The sequence below is a fragment of the Acanthochromis polyacanthus genome, chromosome 8, assembly GCF_021347895.1.
Source record: "Acanthochromis polyacanthus isolate Apoly-LR-REF ecotype Palm Island chromosome 8, KAUST_Apoly_ChrSc, whole genome shotgun sequence".
Lineage (NCBI taxonomy): Eukaryota > Metazoa > Chordata > Actinopteri > Pomacentridae > Acanthochromis > Acanthochromis polyacanthus.
In genome coordinates, this window is record NC_067120.1 from 31,701,980 (window position 1) to 31,722,714 (window position 20,735).

At 40.1% G+C, this 20,735-nt stretch overlaps 1 protein-coding gene across 1 annotated transcript in view; it reads left to right on the top strand.

The window, feature by feature from the left end:
• LOC110969157 (chemokine-like protein TAFA-5) overlaps positions 1–19,384 on the top strand; it is an 86,468-nt gene extending 67,084 nt beyond the window's left edge. Inside the window, exon 4 of the mRNA XM_051952152.1 lies at positions 17,286–19,384. Coding sequence (XP_051808112.1) covers positions 17,286–17,294 — 9 coding nt within the window. The 3' untranslated portion in view covers positions 17,295–19,384. The remainder of the gene's footprint in view (positions 1–17,285) is intronic.
• Positions 19,385–20,735: the final 1,351 nt, after the last annotated feature.

Consider the following 20,735-nt stretch of genomic DNA (forward strand, 5'->3'; position numbering starts at 1 on the left):
AGCTCATTACGTGTTCACATCTCTCCAGCTTCACATGTCGCACTGCTGCCTAAAAAAGGAGAAATCCCTGCAGAAATAAGTGCATCAGGATTCTTTCTGCAGGAATTCAGTCGTTCATTATAGCTGGTGTTGCTGATCTGCAAATTGGGAACACCTGATAGTCAGCAGTTTGCAGTAACATGAGTTAATGTTACCAGTGTACATGTTGCATTTGCAGTGAGAGACTTTAGTCAGCTTAAAAGATAACAATAAATTAGACAGTTATTGCTTCGTCTGGCTTCGATGAAGAAAAAAAGTCTGTATGTCGCTAGATAATTCAGTTGTTTAACTTAATTTGATTATGAAATCTATCACATTTGCAAATGTGTTGCTCTTTGAATCCAGCAAGTTGTCATCTCTGTCAGCAAGATGCTCTGCCATGTTGGATGTGTTGGCTCCCTCAAGGTGGAGGTTTAAAAAGTCTTACAGATGGGCTTCATGGTGTCATTGGGATCACCTTGACTGTCAGCTGTAAGTGAAGTAATACCATGTTTAACTTTGTGAGTCTACTTTGTGGACAATCCATGGACGGGCAGCAAGTGCCTTATTTTTGCAGCCATGTCTATTGTTTTGCCACCATAAAAATTGAAGTGTTCTAATGAGAGAAACCCTCTATACCTGTTAAGAGTGGAAGCAGAGAGCTGGACACACACTTCACTGCTGTTGCAAATCGTGGAGATTCACAGAAAATACAGGGAATGGTATCTTTATTAACTGCAGGATATTGTAGTATGTTTCCAGTTTCTGTATAATGTGCAACTCCGAAATCAGTTATAGAGTGGAAATTGGACTCTGATACAGAGTCAGGTCTCTGTTTCTCAAAACTGAGTGACACTGTGAAGACCCCTACTGTCAGGATTTCTTTGAGCTCTATTCATAAAGACAAATGATTTCATCACTGCTGAGCATCGGGAAATCTCCTGCTCTGTAAAGCTGTGTTACTTTGTCAGTCTGTAACCTTGAGTTGTTATCAGCAGTCAAAACTGCAGCACCCTCTCTGAGGAACCCCACTTTATTTAGTGCCAGATCTGTGAGTTAAACAAAGTAGTTAGTATTCGGAAATTCTAATACTTTTTGTTGCCAATAAAGAGCTTTGATACTCATGACCCATGACCATTGCGTAATCTGAAATTGTCTCAGCCCTCAACATGACTGTTGTTTCATCTACACTACCAGTGAAAAAATTTGGACACACCTTCTCATTTAATGTTTTTTCTTTATTTTGATGATTATTTACATTGATTATTCTCACTGGAGGCATCAAAACTATGAATGAAGACATATAAAATTATGCAGTAAACAAAAAAGTGTGAAATAAGTCAAATGACCTAATGACTTGACCTCCACAGTCACCTGACCTAAACCCAATCCAGATGGTTTGAAATGAGATGGACCACAGAGTGAAGGCAAAAGGGCCGACAAAGTGCTCAGTATTTCTGGGAATTCCTTCACGACCATTGAAAAACCATTTCAGATGACGACTTCATGAAACTGACTGAGAGAATGCCAAGAGTGTTCACAGTAATCAAAGCAAAGAGTGGCTACTTTGAAGAATCTAAAATATAAGACATGCTTTGACTTATTTTTTGTTTACTAAATAATTCCATATGTGTTCATTCGCAGTTTTGATGCCTTCAGTGAGAATAATCAATGTAAAGAATCATGAAATTAAAGAAAAAACATTAAATGAGAACGTGTGTCCAAACCTTTGGCTGGTAGTGTGTGTTAGTTCATGATCCTTCTCATGAGGCTGCACTCTGCAATGCCTGGTGTAGATTTGAAGAAGGCTTATGATCTATCGCTACGTTCCTCACAATTCCCAATCTCCTACTTGAAGAAGCCTTGGAGAACAGCTCCCTGAGTCTGAGCTCTGACCGGGAAAATTGAATCAGTCAGCGGTCATAAAGATACCTTTTAAAGAAGGTAGTTGCTAGAGGTACGGACCTGTACTTTCCATTTGCCAATCAGATACGCGAGATCTGGTCACGTGACTCCCGGTAGACGCTGGAGGTACGGACCCATAGCATCGGTACTACAGGTACGGACCCTAAACCTGACCCTAACCTTAACCTTTGCTTACCTTTCAACAGTTTGCAGTGGTTAGCAGCTTCTTGACTCGCGAGACTCGCGTACGGGTCCGTATCTGTCTGGCAAATGGAAAGTGCCGTATCCGTAGCCCACAGGCTATGGGTACGGGTCCGTATCTGTAGACTCTACCTTTAAAGAAGCAGCAATAAAACACTGTTAATGTGCTTTTTCATATTTTAATAACCCCTGTAAAGAGTGAACATATAATATATAACCCATGTCTTTGACTGAATGATTACTCATGATTTAATGATATTAAAAAGACTTGAAGTATAAATAATCCTAAAACATGCCTAACAAGATGATGGATGGTTATTTTAAGCTTCTCTACAACCTGCACCATAATCTCGACTCTAACTGGTAGGTGAGGATGCAGGGAAAAGCTGTTTCATCCTCTGAGCTCGTCCCCAGCTGATGAATGTCTGCCCAGCTCTGACACACAACAACAATCTCTCTCCTCGTGTCTTCATTTGGTTGAAAGATGGCGGTGCGTCGATGCATCTGCTGCCTCCAGCTCAGCACGGAATACATAGATGGGAAAATCTCATTTTTTAAGGAGCTTCACACAAACAAGCTCATCTGCTAATGAAGGACAGTGGATCTGATTGCCTCGCTGGAAGGCAAATTAAATTACAGAGACGCATCGCTGAGTGGGCGGACCGACACAACACTCTTCTGTGTTTTACACAAGGACAGGAGTCAGCGTTCATTAAAACTCAGAAAGCAGGATCAGAGGAACAAATGATGTTCAATTAGCCCAGAGGAGGTTTGCAGGCTTACAGGGACGTACAGAAAGAGTCGAGGATTTAATTGGTGGTATATCATGAGTGTAGATGAGGACTTGAAAAAAGAATCTCCTTCACATAGTCTGATGGCTCTACAGACTGATGGAGAGGTTTTTCAAAGGACAACTGTTACAAATCCTTTATGGTCGGATGAAAAATGGTCCTCCCACATCCTCTTAGAAGGAAACACAACACTTTTTATTGCCAGAGGTCATAAGACAGTGTTCTTATCCTAAACTTCTCTTTAGGCCCCTTTGTGATTGTGATTAATTCCAGATAGAAGCTGATAGTGGAGAGAGAAACACGCTGAAATCTTTGGTTGATGCTCCCAGGTCGCACTATGAGACACAGATGGTAAATGTTGAGCTTTGGAGGCCAAAGACATACGGTACCATAATTCAGTTTGGCTTGTAGGCAATAGGAATGATGAGTGCATCACTTCATCCGCCTCTCTTCTTACTGTGATCAGGCCATCACTTTGGAACAGGGTAAATCTGGACTCATCAAAAAATATGACCTTCTTTCAGTGCTCCAGAGTCCAATCTTTATGCTACCTAGCAAACTGAAACCTGTTTTTCTAATTAGCCTCACTGATCAGTGGTTTTCTTAGAGCTACACAGCTGTTTAGTCCCAATCCTTTGAGTTCCCTTCGCATTGTGGGTGTGGAAATGCTCTTACTTTCACTGTTAAACATAGCCGTGAATTCACATGTTGATTTCCTACAATCATCTAAGAGTTTGTTCCGACGACATTTGTTCCTCGAAGATGATGGTTCACCACTATCCATCAGGTTTTAATAATGCGTTGGACAGTTCTTAATTTTAATCTTTTCAGAAATCTCCTTAATTGTTTTCTTTGCTTGATGCAGGTTAATAATCTGAGACAGATTAACACCCTTTCCATGACCACAGGATATGTCTTCTGACACGGTTGTTTAAGAAATAAGAAGCTCCTCATTCACAACTTTTCTTTGGACTGACGGTGTATAGCTCACCCTTTTAAGTTGTATCAAGGCTTAAAGTTATGCAGAATTAAGGGCATAGTTGCTTTGAATGACAGATGGGTGCTGTTGCAGGACTGTCCATAGACCAGAGATGTTTGTATAGACTACCTCTGCTCCACTCATGTATTACCTATGTGTTCCTTTTTGAATTAGCTGGGTGTTAAGGAGTCAGGCACTGAGAAGATGGCAATGGCTGAAGCCACAGCGCTGATCTTAAAACCACTTTTCAGGGAGCGTATTGCTGCTAAAGGGTTTGTCTATCTTTATATACAGTCTATAACTTTGCTATGTGTCGTGACCCCAGTATACCAGCTTTACAAGTCTAGTTCCTGAGTAGTCACCAATGACACCTCCAGGAGGAGCATCTACAGACAGAAACAAGCCTGTTTCCTGTTAGTCTAAGAGAAGCCAAAGACCTTTCATCTGAAGACTCACCTGCGTGTGTCAGAGCCGGCCTGTACTTTACACTTCAAGAGGATTTTAAACATCTATAGGCTCTGAGAATATTAAAAATGGGTTTATAGCACTCTTTAATATTTTAAGAAGCTGCAGCTTTGCAATATTAATGACACAATTTCTGGCTTGTTTTTGCTTTGGAAGTGAAATAAATAGAAACAGAGCTCATTGTTTCTCATCACCAGCTGCAATTCATCATAAAGCAATTATGTCGGAAACAAGGCCGCCTGCTTTCAGTTTACTCCCAGCTGTGGTGTTTATCATGGAAATAGCAGATAATACATACACACACGCACACACACACACACACACACACACACACACACACACACACACACACACACACACACACACACACACACACACACACTGATAACTGAAGGCTGTATTTACCATTGTAGGGCAGTAATAGGATTTAAACTAATGTGTAGCTAACAACATGGCTAGACTCATTTCTATCGCCTGTGTCCCTGATTTAATTTCTTTTTAATATCTTGTCTCCTTCAAGGGCTTCTTCAGGACACAGTCTCCTCTCATCAGGCTCTGATTGTATCTGTTTCTTATGCCATTCTGTTTCTTTGTGGGCTTGGAAACGAGTTGTTTCTGTGTTAACAAGCCGCAGATAGAATGCTCCTATTAAGATTGACTGCTGATTATTGGGTTGTAACTGATTTTATTGCCTATTTTAACCTTACTAAGAACTAATTTATTTGCATAACTTATCAGAAGCTACATAAAAATCATCAGCCATGAGGAACAGCTTCTTGTAATTAATCTGAATGTTCTTTTCAGTAACTGCCTGCTGTTTGCTGGGATGGGTACAATTTGACTGCTCCCTCAGTAAAAATGCATTGTGATCCAACCATTTTGAATGTTGTCATACCATTCAAAAACCGTTATCATTTCGATATATCTTGGCTCTTACGGAACTCTTCCACCTTCTGTTAAGCCCAGTACAGTGTTACCACTCTAATGCATTGTGGTGAAGCACTGATTTTGCACTTTCAAAGACAAGCAGAAGTTTTCATTCATGGGTGGAGTGGCTGGTTGTGATGTAAGTGAACAGATTTTCAGCTAGAACGCTTGAGTTCAAGTCCTGTCTCAGGTGATTAACACCTTTATGTTGATTAAAGGTGTAAATAGAAGGCAGATGGGGCATTCGTGTCAGTCCCACTCAGAATATGGAGTTAAAACCACAGAAAACTGGTCCTCCTGCCACCTATCAGCTCATAGAAATCTCACCAGCTGTTGTAAATTGCCTTTGAGTGGCTTTGTTGTCTATGGCTTTGTTATTTTTGCATGTGTCATACCAATATTTTTTTAAGAACTCCCACATCCTGGATTTTGCTTGAAAAATCATTAAAATTGTGTGCGCATGTGTCATCGTTTGATGTTTTCTGTGACTTCACCTCTCCATGCAATACAAAGCCTGTTATAAATTCCATGCATCCAGACAGAAAAGAAATGTAATGCCTGTAATGACCTCGCTTTTCAGTTGCTCGGCTGCACTTTCTCTTTTTTGTACTGCAAAAGAGGACATGTGAGGAGCTGATAAGAAACCCACTTACACACATACATGGAGAAGAACCCATTTTTCTTTCTGTTACAAAGTGTCAGGCTGAGCAGTGTGCCGGCAAACTTTAAAACGCACAGAGCGGAGATGTTGAGAGAGAACAAAGGTTCTTATTCTGCTCCTGGAAAACCAGGATTCTCTTTCCAGTTTAAACCTTAATATCTTGTTTTCAACCTGATACAGTACAGATTGTTTTAAAAAGAATAAAGTCCATCAAAAGTGTATAAACTACCACAGTGTGGCTGCACAACATTGTTGTATGTGGTAAAGACAAATGGCATGTTGGCAGATATAAATACACTAGTGCTGATTGGAGAACTGAAAACAGGTGAAGTGTGTGTGGAAGTCGGTGACTGGGAACAAGAAGTCCAAGGACATTATGTAGTTTTCTGACGTTTATTATTTTAGTTTATATTGTCCTCACAAAGAATTGATTACAGAATTAATATTTGTCAAATGACATTACCAGAAATAATTACAAAGTTCTGGGGACATATGCATATAGTGGTAGGTAGATTTCAGTTTTATTCTTAATTCAACTTTGCCACTACTTATACTGTTTAATGGGTGAAAAGACCCATAATTGGCTAAACTCTACAGTCATGGACTAGATTTCCTAAATCCTGAAAGTGTGACCCTAGGATCAGGTGCAGAACTCTAGTTTCCACTCAGGAAGGTTAGCAAGGAATTTTTGTACAATGATGGAATTTTTTATTTTTTTTAAATCCTGCCTAGCTCAGCTTTAGGAGGTTGCCCCGCACATGTCCTAGTGATACTTACACCCAATGCACTTTCATCTGTGTTTTGTTCCACTAGATACACATTGATTTGAAAAGAATCATTTCATTTTGTTCAGTGAAATTCTGACTTGGATTTGTTTTATGTGGAGTTTTTTTTAGAAAGAGGGTACATATGAAACTAGAAAAGCACTCAGAGAGTGCAGTACTCCGCCAAAGCTGTTCATTCCCTCATATGGCATTGTCAGAACTACAGCATTTTTATTAGAAATGCGGCACCTGTTTATTAGTTACTGATGATCCAAACTCATGACACCATAGAATGTGACCATTTAATATAGATATACCACAAATAAAATGACCCTACACTAAGCACAGGGTTGTGTTATGCATGTGTACGCTATGCACGGACATCAAATCACGTTACCTAAATATGTAGTGTATGTGGCGGCAGAAATTGATGGGACTCAGAAACACCCCCACAATTTAATCAATTGTTCCTTGCATCATTTCTAATGCATAAGTCCTGATAAGTCCCCAGCAGTTGATTTGTAGTAGGATCGCAAAAGTGTGATCGTCAACGGGCAGCTGACGTAGTGTTCACTTGTAGTCATAGTTACGGTGACATTGTGCTGCTTTCTCGCAATGATATAGAAATCTTTAGCAAATTTGTGGATCCAGACTATATGCTGCATCACTGCAAAAATCGAATCATTTGGTCCTTGTGTCATTTCTGACCTTCCTTGAAAATTTCATCCAAATCGTTTTTGAGTAATGTTGCTAACAGACAGACAGACTGACAGACAGACAAACCAACGGCAATCATCACATTACTCCGCCGTGTTCCTTGGTGGAGTAATAAATGCTGCCTAACTCAGCTTTAGGAAGTTTCCCTCCACGTGTCCGAGACACTTGCACCCGATGCACCCTGTGCTTTGCTCCATTAGATAGACATAGATTTGAAGAAACTCATTTCATTTTGTTCAGTGAAATTCTGACTTGGATTTGTTTTATGTGAGATTTGTTTTATGTGAGGTTTTTAGAAAGGGGGTTCATCTGAAAATATTGTGTTGCATAGCGCTGAAAATCAAAGAGACCAGACAACTTCTTAGAACACAAATCAAGAACCATTTCTGATATAAGCCCTACCCACTTCCAGTGTAAATCTGAGTACAGATATTTTTGTAAAAAGAGGTAGCTACACCCTCAGCATATAGACTGATTTACAATGAATAGCTCTATGTTGCTGTTTCACCCCAAGGTGGTGGATGGGGTTGAAGTCAGGATTCTGTGCCGGCCAGACAAGTTCTTCTGCATCACAAGGAGAAAACCATAGCCTAAACACTCTTACAGTTCATAGATGTTGGAAGAGGAGGACAGGTAAAGCATAAAAAGAGTGTTAAAAAATAATGCTTGAAAAATATCTATTTTTTTGATGTAACAATACTATTGTAAAGGGTTATGCATGAAAACAGTTTAACTAGCAGTCTAGGTCAAATATATCATGAGCCCCTCCTTCCACCCCAACCTCGTCCTTATGCAGAGCATTACTACAGCCACTAGGGGGCAGTATATTTTGTGTAAACATACGCAATTTAATGAACAACTGATGCTGTCTCACACAAACACGAAAGGTTACTCAGCAAAATAGACTAACCCTGGGCTTGCGCTAGCCAATCGCCACAGCACCATTGGTGCATCGCCCCGCTAGATGGCGCAGTCAAAAAGCAACAAAAAAGGGTTTGACTTACTTTTTCTTCGAAACGCCCAAGCGATAATATAAGAAAAACAAACTTTTTCTCTCGGCAGGTGTCGGAAATGGTCGGAGCCACCCAAATCTTGATCACCATCCAGCAAAATGATGCACCAATGGCGCCGTGGCGCATCGGCTAGCGCAAGCCCAGCTAGCCTATGGGGTACAATAAGCTGTTTCCACAAGCAACGCGTGTGTTCATTTTTTGGGAGGATGCTCTCCACAGGGTTATTGTTTGAAATAGGAAGGGGCTTTTTCCCTAAAGCTGAAAAAGCACTATTGTCTAATATATGCTGAGACATAACAATGTTCATTAATTTCATCTACAGACCTGTCCACTCAGTCCATCTCTGTATTCACATTTTGCCAACTGCCCATATTTTGTGTTTTCACTGAATTTCTCTGACTGTTTCCTGTGTTTGTCCTCGGCTCTGTTATCTGTCTAAACACCTGGTTGTGAATTAAAACCTGTCTTCCACTGGGGTAATGGAGAAAGTGATGCGTGACAGGTGCAGCGTTCTGATCTTCTTTCTGTAATTGATCCCATTGGGTAGTCTGGCTTTGGCAGGAGCCAATCATAGCTCAGGTTTAAACTGTGTGGCCACCGCTGCTCATGCGAAGTCAGCAGCAGGACACAGGAAGTCTTTGAAGATGACCAGGCTCACCACAGCAGCACCGATTAAAGCCCAGATCAATGAGTTCAGTCCTGCTGAAGCTGAGCTCACCTGATGGCGACACATTGTTTTTGATGCTGTTTTTTACTAGTCAGGGATAAATGTTTAGGAGTGAGGATAAAGTCAGTTTATCCTTAACGAGCCTTTTCACTGAAAATCTATTTCAGTTGTCACTTCATTTCAATTTCATATGTAACAAACCTAAGAAAACAATCTTGTCAAGTTGCAGGATGGGATTGTCTGTGTCAATATTTTACTTTATGTACGGCTAAATTAGTCCAGTATTACAACCTACTGTACCACTGTATAGCATTAAGTTTTACAGTGTATGAGCAGCGTAGTAGGTGAACTGTGTGCTCGAGCTACAGTGAATTGGGAGGAGTGAGTGAAGACAGAGGCAGGAACTTTACAAACTTGAACATTCTATAGAAAGCAACATCTAAACCCCCAAATTTGTCACATGGAGTTGAGATTTTAGGTGTTTAGCCACTGACTAGAGAGGGTCTAAAAAACTTTAGATAAAAGATGTAAACATCAGTTTTTTTTTTGTTTTTTTTTACAAGTGTTCATGTACTTAACTATTTTGCAAGTCAGGCTGCAGATTACTTTTATACTTGTTTTTGTATGAAACGTGAGAACGCGGGGTATGCTGGAATGTGGATGCTGTTGCCTTTAGATTTAGCCAAGCTAATCATTTGTTCCTTTTTGCGAAGCTATCTGGCCTAATGTACTAACATGAAAGGACCGTAAATCTCATCTAATCTTCTGCCTGCCAGAAATGAAAAGTATCAAACTATTTCTTCTAATTGAATCTTTTTAACTGTAACCTTAGACCCTTTTTTTAAAAAAAAAATCTGCTTGTATAAAACACCCTCAAATTCAGATAAGAATCGAAGAACCTTTGACTTGGATACAATAAGTCTCTTTTTAAAGTGAAGTTCTGAGAGTTTGGAAAAGAGAGTCTGTAAATAAAGAAATGAAATGAAGAAGCTCAAAGTATTCAGTGTTTTATTTGTAACATTTATATGCAATGATTACAGCCTGCAGAGCGAGGGTGTAATTTGCTATCACAAGTGTGTGGTCAAGTGGGCTGCTCAGTGGCGTAGTGATTAGCACTTTCGCCTTGCAGCAAGAAGATCCCTGGTTCGAATCCCGGTCTGGGCCTGGGATCTTTCTGCATGGAGTTTGCATGTTCTCCCTGAGCATGCGTGGGTTTTCTCCGGGCACTCCGGCTTCCTCCCACAGTCCAAAAACATGCTGAGGTTAATTGAGTACTCTAAATTGTCCGTAGGTGTGCATGCGAGTGTGATTGTTCGTCTGTGTATGTAGCCCTGTGACAGACTGGCGACCTGTCCTGGGTGTCCCCTGCCTTCGCCCGAGTCAGCTGGGATGGGCTCCAGCACCCCCCGCGACCCTAATGAGGATAAAGCGGTGTATAGAGGATGGATGGATGGAAGTGTGTGATCAAGCATCGGAGCAAAACGCAGAATTCATTTGCAGCCCACTGCACCGGCTGTGTCTTTACCTGTCTGTTGCTTGTCTGTATGTTTCCCTGAGCATTATTATCTTGAAGCCCTCTGTGTGGTTGAAATCTGCCGAGGTACTTTGCATCTATTTTCGGTCACAGACGGAGAAAAAGACAGAGGAGCAAATCACAATCTGCTCAATCAGACAGAAATCTAATTCTCCTTGGAGAGAAGGGCAGCTGTTTACTTCGAATGTGAACAAGGCACAATGCTAATTCACAGACTAAATATCCTGTAAATACTTTTGTTTGGGTTTTTTTAGAACATGAAAGATTGCAGCTGCTTGCTTTCACCTTGTTTTGTGTTCTGGTTAAAACTCTCAGGGGTCAGTTAGACTAAAACCTCCCTGTAAACTTCCAGAGGTAATCTGAAGGAAAGAAGTGAAGGAACGGTCACATTAGCACATTAACCTGAATATAGGACTTTTTTTCTCAAATAGGAGGACTAGGAGGCACAAATATGTTTTCACATCGTCAGATATTCTTTTTGAATGCAGAGTACAGTCCTCTAGAGAGAGTGCTTCATTATGGGATGTTAAAAAACCTTGTTATATAATACATACAATTAGGGTTAATCCCTGTAAAAACATTTTTATACCGCCAAGGAACATTGCAGACATATGTGACGATCAGGGTTGGATTGTCTGTCTGTCTGTCTGTCTGTCTGTCTGTCTGTCTGTCTGTCTGTCTGTCTGTCTGTTAGCAACATTACTCAAAAACAGACTAACAGATTTGGATGAAATTTGCAGGGAAGCTCAGAAATGACACAACGACAGATTTTGGCAGTGATGCGGCTTATAGTCTGGATTCACGGATTTGTTAATGATTTCTGTATCATTGCGAGATAGTTTCACAACGTCACTGTAACTATGACTACAAGTGAACACTACGAGAGCTGCCTGCTGATGATCACATGAGTACAATCCTACTACAAATCAACCGCTGTGGACTTATCAGGACTTATCCATTGCAAATGGTACAAGCAACAATTGATTAAATTGTGGGGGTGTTTCCGAGTCCCATCAATTCCCGCCACCCGCTACATATTCAGGTCACAGGATTCGGTATCCATATAACGTACACATGCATAACACACACATATGCTCAGCGCAAGGTCATATTGTTTGTGGGTACATCTATATTAAATGGCCACAGTCTATTTTGCCGTGATTCCTGATCATTAATAACTGATAAACAAATGTTGCTCTTTTTTTTTAATGCTGCATTTCTGGTAATGGCATATGGGGAAATGAACAGCCTTGGCAGAGTACTGCGCTCTCTGAGTGCTTTTCTAGTTTTAAAATGTGTTACTTTGGCACCGATGCAGCCTCCTCTGTCTATCTGAAGTCACCATTCTGTGGTCTCAAGCGATGTCCCGCCCACTACATTATTTGATTGGTTATTATGTCAACCAGCAACAGCTAGTCAAAAAATAAAGTGAGACAATTCAACAAAGTGTTATTATCAATTCTGACACCAAAACTTACATTTTTATTGCAACTGTAAAAGTGATTTTTCTCCTTGATACTGATAATCCATACTGGTATCAGCCTAAAAAAACACATATTGGTCAACCCTCTAAATACAAAGCGGCGTAAAGTGCTTGACATCAAATCACAGATGGACAGATCGATGATTTCTGTCACAACAAATGTATTTATAATGCAAAACCAAATGTAACATTTCTGTACATTTTGTTAAACCTGTACTGTGGTAGGTCATGCTGCTAGTAGTCTCCGTCTGCTCTGTAACCATAGAAACAGAGCAGAATCACTGGATTACTTGTGATACTTAAGAAAAAGTCTGAGGCAAGTCCATCAAAGATCATGTCTTCCTATGTATGTTTGTCCTCAGTAGACATTAGAAATTGTATAGTAGCAGTTTGTGTGTGATGTGTTGTACCAAAAAAAAATATTCTAACTACATGAACAACCAAATGCATCAGAAAAGCCCCTAAACCTAAAGTCTGATGGATTGTGGCGTTCTGAGGACCAAAGATTCTGTCTGTAACTCAAACTGGACTGTAGTTCTGGCTAATTTTGTTTGGATGATTCCATGAGCTCAGAGTATCACAGCAGCTGTGAAATAGTTCAGTGTTAGCTTCTCTTCCAGCAAAGACTTTTCATGTATGCTCTGACTGCAGGTAACTGATCTGAAAAGCTCCAAACACACCTTCACCTCCGTGTTTAATCAGCTGTGAGCGGAGCATTTAGGGATGGTCTGAATGTTGATGCTGTTTCAGACTGATGTATGGTTCTTAGTGTAATCCAGCTCGTCCTTGTCTGACTCCTCCGGCTCTTTTAGGATTCCAGCTGCAGTCGAACAGGACAGACATGAATAATTCAGAGCAGAGCAGCTCAGAGGTGCCGCCACTGCTGTCTCTTCGTCTTCTTCTTGTGAGTCTTCACCTGGAAGCAATTACAAGAGACCTCCTTCTTCACAGCGGAGACAGAAATGAAGTGTTCTCCGCTCCTTGAGTTTCATGTTTTTAATCTCAGAGCCTTCAGGAGGACATGTCCGGCCTCTGAGATATAGTCTCTACATGTAGGGTGGAGCTCAAGTCAAATGAAGTCACAGCTCAGCTTCAAAAGTTATTCAACCATCTCCTCCTAACTCCAGTTAATCCAATAAACAAAGCTGTGGAGCTGAGGCAGACCATGCAAACATCTCGAACCAACTTACAGTGTAGAAAAGAGGATACTGACACACAGACAGAAAATGCAAATCAGGCAAAAAAGACTTGTTAAACAAGACCTTTACCAAATAGACTGGGGCTCATGTCCCATGGGATCTGAGATTTGGATGATGCAGTAAGGCAGCCCTGCTCGGCTTTTCTTTTCTTTTCTATGAATTAGACATGTTAATGAAGGCATTCACCACCCTGCTTGCAAATGTTCCACCAACAGTTCCTCACCACTATTTTGTAGGAACACCAGTGTTTCATCCTTGGCTTAGCACCATGTAATAGCATTGTGACTGACTTGTTTGCATTTCTCTGAACCAGAGTGTTTTTCCCTTATGCCAGAATGATCCTGGGGTGCAGTCAGACCATTCTCCAGCACCGATACAGTGCTGCAGAGACAGGTTCAGCTTAAAGTTGATATTAGAGCTCCTCGTTTACTCGTCTTGTTATCTCCTCTCTCAGTGTCTCCAACATGTATTGGTGTGTGAATTTCACATGCTGTCAGTGACTCTGTGTTCACTCTGAATTCCAGCGCAGCTGCTTTAATTGGAAGGAGGACTGTGTGAGGCTCGTTTTCCCTAATGAAGCCCAGTGGAGTGGCTCAAATAGAAGCGTACACCGACACCAGCTGGAAGGAAAACATGAGGCCGAGCTGTTGCAGACGGTTTTTAAATCACAAGTCCCAGAATTGTTTAATATGTATTCCTTTTATTTATTTTGATAGTAGTAGACACTTTGATGTACGACACATATATGTATATATGTAACACCGCACCAGAGGTCTACAGGAGATACCTTGGACTTCATGGCTTATTTTTTCCTGGCAGTCAATGTGAATTGTGGGACCTTATATACAGAGTGGGTGTACCATTCTACAGTATGTCTAATCACTTCACTTTGGTTTCTAACACGAAAGGACCAGCCAGGTTCCAGACACATCTCAGGAATAATTAGAGCAAACTGACAGACAAAAAAGGTATTTTTATGCCTTAAGAATAAAATCTACAACCAGGATTGGCCAGGAAATAAAAATTGTGCAGGAAAGGACATAAAATACCTGCCAATATAATGTAGTGCAGAATTTTACCAAATAATTTATCAATAGAAACATTTGTACTTATATAGTTAAACAAAGTCACTAAACCTTCAGAGTATGTGATCGTACAGCTATTGGATTATCTTCCTGAGTCTCAGAAAGAAAAAGGTTTCAAATTTCCTTTTTTTTTTTTTTTTTTTTTACATCACATAAGTCTTAGGTGGAGTGTAAATGACATAACACAAGCTCAACAAATATGTATTCATTTTTGCTTTGGTTCATTTTTGTGTAAGCTATGCAAAACATAGCATACAAACAACATTAACATACAAGTATATTTAGACTTGTGAACCCTGACCACATTAGTGCACAACAACTACTGAGCCCTCATTTATTGCACTCGATGAAGCAGTTTTTCTTTTTGAAGTGCAGAGGCACGTCTGAAACTTGAGTCACTTGATGCATGCTTTCCCACTGCATCCGTCTGCCCAGCTCCTGGACGGATTTGGGTCATTCATCATTTTTGGAAAGTAGACAGCTCCATGCTTCCTCAAGCTCTGATCTGGCTGAGGCCTCCTTTTCTTCTGTGATGGGGTGTAGTCCTCGTCATTGCACTCATCAGTTGTGACTGGCTTAGTTTGACCTTACTGCGCTTGGGCAATCAGTTCCTCCCCCAAGAGCAGTTTAAATTTGAAGTATTGGAGCGTTTTCGTTGTGGGTTGTGCCAAGTCCTGGCTGTCTTTCTTGTACTGTAACCATTCCAATGTTGACTTGCTGGTGTGACTGCTGCAGAACTCAAGTGCGCTTCAGCTTGAGGTCACGAACTGATGGCCGAACATTCGCCTTCAGGATTTTCTGGGAGCAGAATTCATGGTTCAATCAATCACAGCAAGTCGTCCAGGTCCTGAAGCAGCAAAATAGCCCCAGACCATCCCACTACCACCATCATGTTTGACTGTTGGTATGATGTGCTTTATCTGAAATGCTGCGTTACTTTTACGCCACATGGAATGAGACACACACTTTCCAAAAAGTTCAACATTTTGTCTCATCAGTCCATAGAATATTCTCCCAATGGGGATCATCCAGATGTTTGTTTACAAAATTAAGGCGAGCTCTCATATTCTTTTTGGTCAGCAGTGGTTTTGGCCTTGGAACTCAACTTCATTTGTTCAGACAGGTTCTACTGAAGTGATTTCTTGATTGAACAGGTCTGGAGATAGTCAGGCCTCGGCGTGGTCAGTCAAATGGAACTCGTTTTCCAAAAAATGTGATTAGCTGCAGTTACATCATGATTTAACAAGGGTGGCAATCACTTTTTCACATAGGGCCAGGTAGGTTTAGATAGATTTTTCCCTTAAAACATTAAATCATCATTTAAAAACTGCATTTTGTGTTCACTTTGGTTTTCCTTTTCTAATATTTACACTAATTTGATAGTCTTAAACATTTAAGTGTGGGAAATATTCCAAAAAATAAGAATTCCAGAAGGGAGAAAATAGGTGTTTTTTTCACTCTGATTGATGGAGTGTCATTGAGATGATAACTTTCATGTAAGTTCTCAATCTCTGTAGAATTCTGAAGCTCTGTGCGAGTGACCGTTGCGTTCTTGGTCACTGGCAAAAGACCTTTCTGCGTAGCTACTTAGTTTGGAAAGATATTCAGCTATAAAGGGCCCTGATGGTTCCAAATTTCTTCTATTTTACAATTACTGAGCCACCATGCTCCTGAGAACACATGAAGTTTTAGGAATGGTTTTATACTCTCGTTCTAATCAATGCTTCACTGATGTTTTATCACATAGCCCTGCAGAGAGTTCTTTGAACTTCATGGTTTGTTTTTTTTCTTCCAATATGGTCTGAATTATGGCACTTTACATAAAAGGATGAGTTTCTTTTCAAACTCTGTCCAGTCACTTTACCACAAGTGGACTCCAGTCAAGATCCAGACACATCTCAAGGATTTTCAAAGCAAAAAGGGTGATGACCATATGACCTTATTGCCAGTGTCAAAAATGCATTACTAAGCCTGCTTTTATCATGAAAGCGCTTTGGTAAACATAAAATACCAGTTCAAATGTTCATAATCAATGGGCAAAGTGAAAAACTACTTCACCTCGTGGGCTGCACAGTGGAATAGTGGTTAGCACTTTCGCCTTGCAGCGAGAAGATCCCGGCTTTCCCAGGCTCTTTCTGCATGGAATTTGCATGTTTGCATGCATGGGTTTTCTCCGGGTACTCTGGCTTCCTCCCACAGTCCAAAAATATGCTGAGGTTAACTGATTATTCTAAATTGCCCGTGGGTGTGGATGCGGGTGTGGTTGTTTGTAGCCCGGTGACAGACTGGTGACCTGTCCAGGGTGTCCCCTGCTTTCTCCCTTAGTCAGCTGGGATAGGCTCCAGGCCCCCTGCGACCCTACTGAGGATTAAGCGGTGTATAGAGAATGGATGGTGGACTTCACCTTATAAAACAAGCCATCTTTAACACTTTCTAACAAAACTGTGAGTTTTAAAAAATACAGACATGATCTGTCTCTCAGTATTTATGTAAGGTCAATGCTGGTAATTGGTTTTAAAGTCTTTATCTATCATTACTGATGAACATGCCAATATCACTGTGGAATCCCAGTCTGAATACTTTTTGTAAGATCAAGATTTCAGGTTTTGATTTACAATAATTTGAAATGTATGAACATGTATTCACTTTGTCAGTATGGGTCACTGGGTGTTAATTGATTAACAATATTGTCAGTTTATTGAACTTCATATTAAAAGTAATGAATTGTGTCAAAAGTGAAGTGCTCTAAATAAATCCTTTCTAAAATGACTGTAGTTGAATGTTTTCCCAAACCTGGTTGACTCTGCTCAGATCAGCAGGTGTTCTAATTGGTTGTAACAGATTCTTTCACAATGTTTCTCATCTCTGGCCTTTAGGTCTCCTGACAGCGGCGGCCAGGACAGACGCTCACCAGAGAAGGACCGGTTCTCATCGTCCATCGCCCATCATCGCCAGGCGGACCTTCTGCTGCCGCTGCTGAAGACAAACCATCTGCCGCCATCGGAGCTACGGGCGAGGCACCGGCAGCCCCTGCTTTATGTTTGGGTGAACTGTGGAAACTGCCACCTAAAGTTCTTCTTTGTGGAAGGAAAGTGACTGCTTAATTTCCAGAGGATTTAAAAAGAGGTTTATGGCGCACAAAACTCTGTTTAGATTTTACAGACCAAAGATGATGAACAGAGCTGATGATGAGACATTTTAAGAGGGGCAGAGACTTTCACAACCCCTCCTTCCACCAACCCACACACACACACACACACACACACACACACACAAACACCTACACACACACACACGCACACCTACACACTTACACACAATCACTAAAGTATTGTCCTTGTAAAGAAATGAACACATTGTGATATTATACAGTAAGCAAATTAACTGAACAAAGAAAAATTGCATATGAGTTCATGATAAAACATGCATCTGGAGGGGGAGAGATGACGCTTTTGATGTTTCTGTGGAACAGTTCAGCTGGGTATGTGCTCAACATCAATCTGTTGAAGTTCAAAAAGAAGCAATCATATCAGGCATTTTTATGATAAAAACATAATTCTTTGCGCACTTTCAGTAGCCACTTGATAACATATTTTAAATATAAAAATTTCAAGAATAGTATCTAATGCAGTAACAGGTGGATTTTATGGAAAAGTTGTAACTTAAATATTTGTAGTTACACACATGGGTCAAACACAGACACTAAATGAACCTCAGACAATAACATGCATCATGAAACTCAGCTTTGAAACTCTTTGGGTCTATTTGGATGCCATTTATTGTAAACATGAAAACTGTTTTATTTATACAATTATGCATTTTACTAGTCAACTGATAAATGAGCCACAGTATGAACCAACCTAATTAAATTTAGACATTAATAACATCTGATGTTTTGGGGAATCCAAGGATTCTTCTGATGGACAGGTGACACTTCCACTAACTCCACATCCCACTTTTAAAAAATGTGGCATCGGTTTGCAGTGTTTCCACTTTTTATCATAAAAAACTGCAAAAAAAAAAAATCCTCCTGGCTCTTGTCTACCAGACTACATTATGCATTATATCAGATTTGACATTTCAGTGCCGCATTTAGACGACATGCAGCAGCATGGCAGGTTTTAATGAAACAACAAGCAAACCATTTCACACCAAGCTGCCATTTCTGTTTGAGGGTAGGGGGAGATTGCATAACATGTATTTTCAAGTCTAAAGCTCTATATTTAACAATTTTCTATGTTGTATCTTTGTAGAAATCCTTATTTAACACTCATGTTGTTTGTCATCTTTGAACAGTGCTGTTGTTCAAAGCTTGCTTGCAATGTCTGGCAGTTGCACTGTTTCTGAGCAGGGACAGAGGAGGAGTTTTCAACCTCATGTTCTGATAATCCTCTTTAAAACATTTATGAGTAGTAACTAATGGTCAAAGTAGTGACTGATAATTGGTTTGCATCAAACATCAAATATCATATTTCAAACATTTTGCTAGGTCATGAAAAATCTGTTTAACTGACTGTCTGCAGTTATCAGTATTAGTACGTCATTAATAGTCATGCAATCTATAGTTGTAAATGTCAAGTTGTTAATGGAAAACTCATAACAAAAGAGCTACAAAGACAAATCAGGCATCATGTGGAGGATGCAAACTAGGGATTTTTCACAACCTGGCAAGCCAAAAGTTGTTCTTTTAAGTGGTTTACAACTGATCTATGAAACATTAATAAGTGATTAAATAATGCTTATGAAACCATTAGTTACAACTTAAAAACCCTTATATGAAAAAGTGAAATTGTGTTTTCCTTCAGATATGGTAGGTTCATGAACACCAAATCCCAGAATTCCATGTTTCTATAGGTCATTGCCTTATCATCTCGGCTCAGTCTCCATTTGCCAAACGAGATTAACTCACCATCTTTGTTTTGATGCTCTGCCATTATGGAACTATGTTTTTCATTAAACAGAAAACACAAGTTTATCTGTCTTTCATGTCAAAGGTTTCGTCTGATGACAATTTGATCAGTTTTAATATGGAAAAGAACATGCTGGTCACATGCCCACAACTGCTTTCTCTAGTCTCAGTTTCTAACATCATGATATGATGTGAAAATAACAAAGAAATCTATGAAATCAACATTTTAAAGTGGGAGATCTGATAGCTGTCACCTTCATGATAACTTCACGATCAATGTCAACGAGGCCAGGCCTATTTTGGTTATCAGTCCTCTCACAACTTGAGGACCTTCTCTGGTGAAAATCAAGTTTTTTGTACCTCGCTTCCCTGGTGCTTTTTACATTCTACACATCATGAATGAAAAAAACTTTCAACACCATGGCTGAGCATTTCCACCTTGAAACTGCAGTGTTACACTGGCCACTGACGGAAACTCATGTGCAGAGCAATAAGACATAGCAACAGAGTACAGGAGGTCCTCAGTTTACGACGTCATCGACCTACGGCGTTTCCACGTTACACTGGAACTGGTTACGTGGAACTAGTTCACGAACGGAGCAGACGAATACATCGTCACACAGCACTAAAAGATGGCTTTGTTTGCATTCGCCGGCTCTCTTCTTTCTCTATGTCAGACAGCTGGTCCAACTTTATTTGTATACCTAAATTTTTCACATAGCAATTACTAAATAAAAAGATACAGGAACATAAAGAAGTACAAACAGAAAAGATAAAATTTAAATTAAGTTAAAACTCACCAAAAATGCAAACAATTTAAAGAGGTCAAATTCTGAAAAGTGTGTGAAGAAGCCTTACCTCTACACAGTGAATGAAACCGCTGAAAAGATGTGAAAAACTCTGAAACATAAATGGCACTGAAGAGCTAAACTAAATGCATGTGTCTACAATCAGATAATTAAGATCTAATCTTGAGATGATGCTTCGAGATAATGACATAATGAAGTTGTGATCTGAGCGGTGGTTTGCTATCTTCACATAATGAGACAATTAATCACAAGATAATGATTTGATATCTAAGCCTTATAATCAGGTTCTGACCTTAAGATAGCACACAAAAAATAACAAGCACTCATGTTTTGTAGTGTAGAAGTGGTTTATTGTGAATGCACAGACAGGCAGATTTCTGTTGACTTGATTAGTATCCACAGTGCACTTCTCTGGACTTTAGACTGACAAGTGTTACAGTCTCAAACTGGACCCTTCGGACATTTTCCTGCTGAATTCACTGAGTGAATACATCAATTTTCTGGCTTCGAATGAACTAAAAATACTGAGCAGAATGTAGGCTGAGCTCTCTGAGACTTCACTGCTCTTATATTATCCTCTTTTATTTATTAACTTTATATTCTGGCCT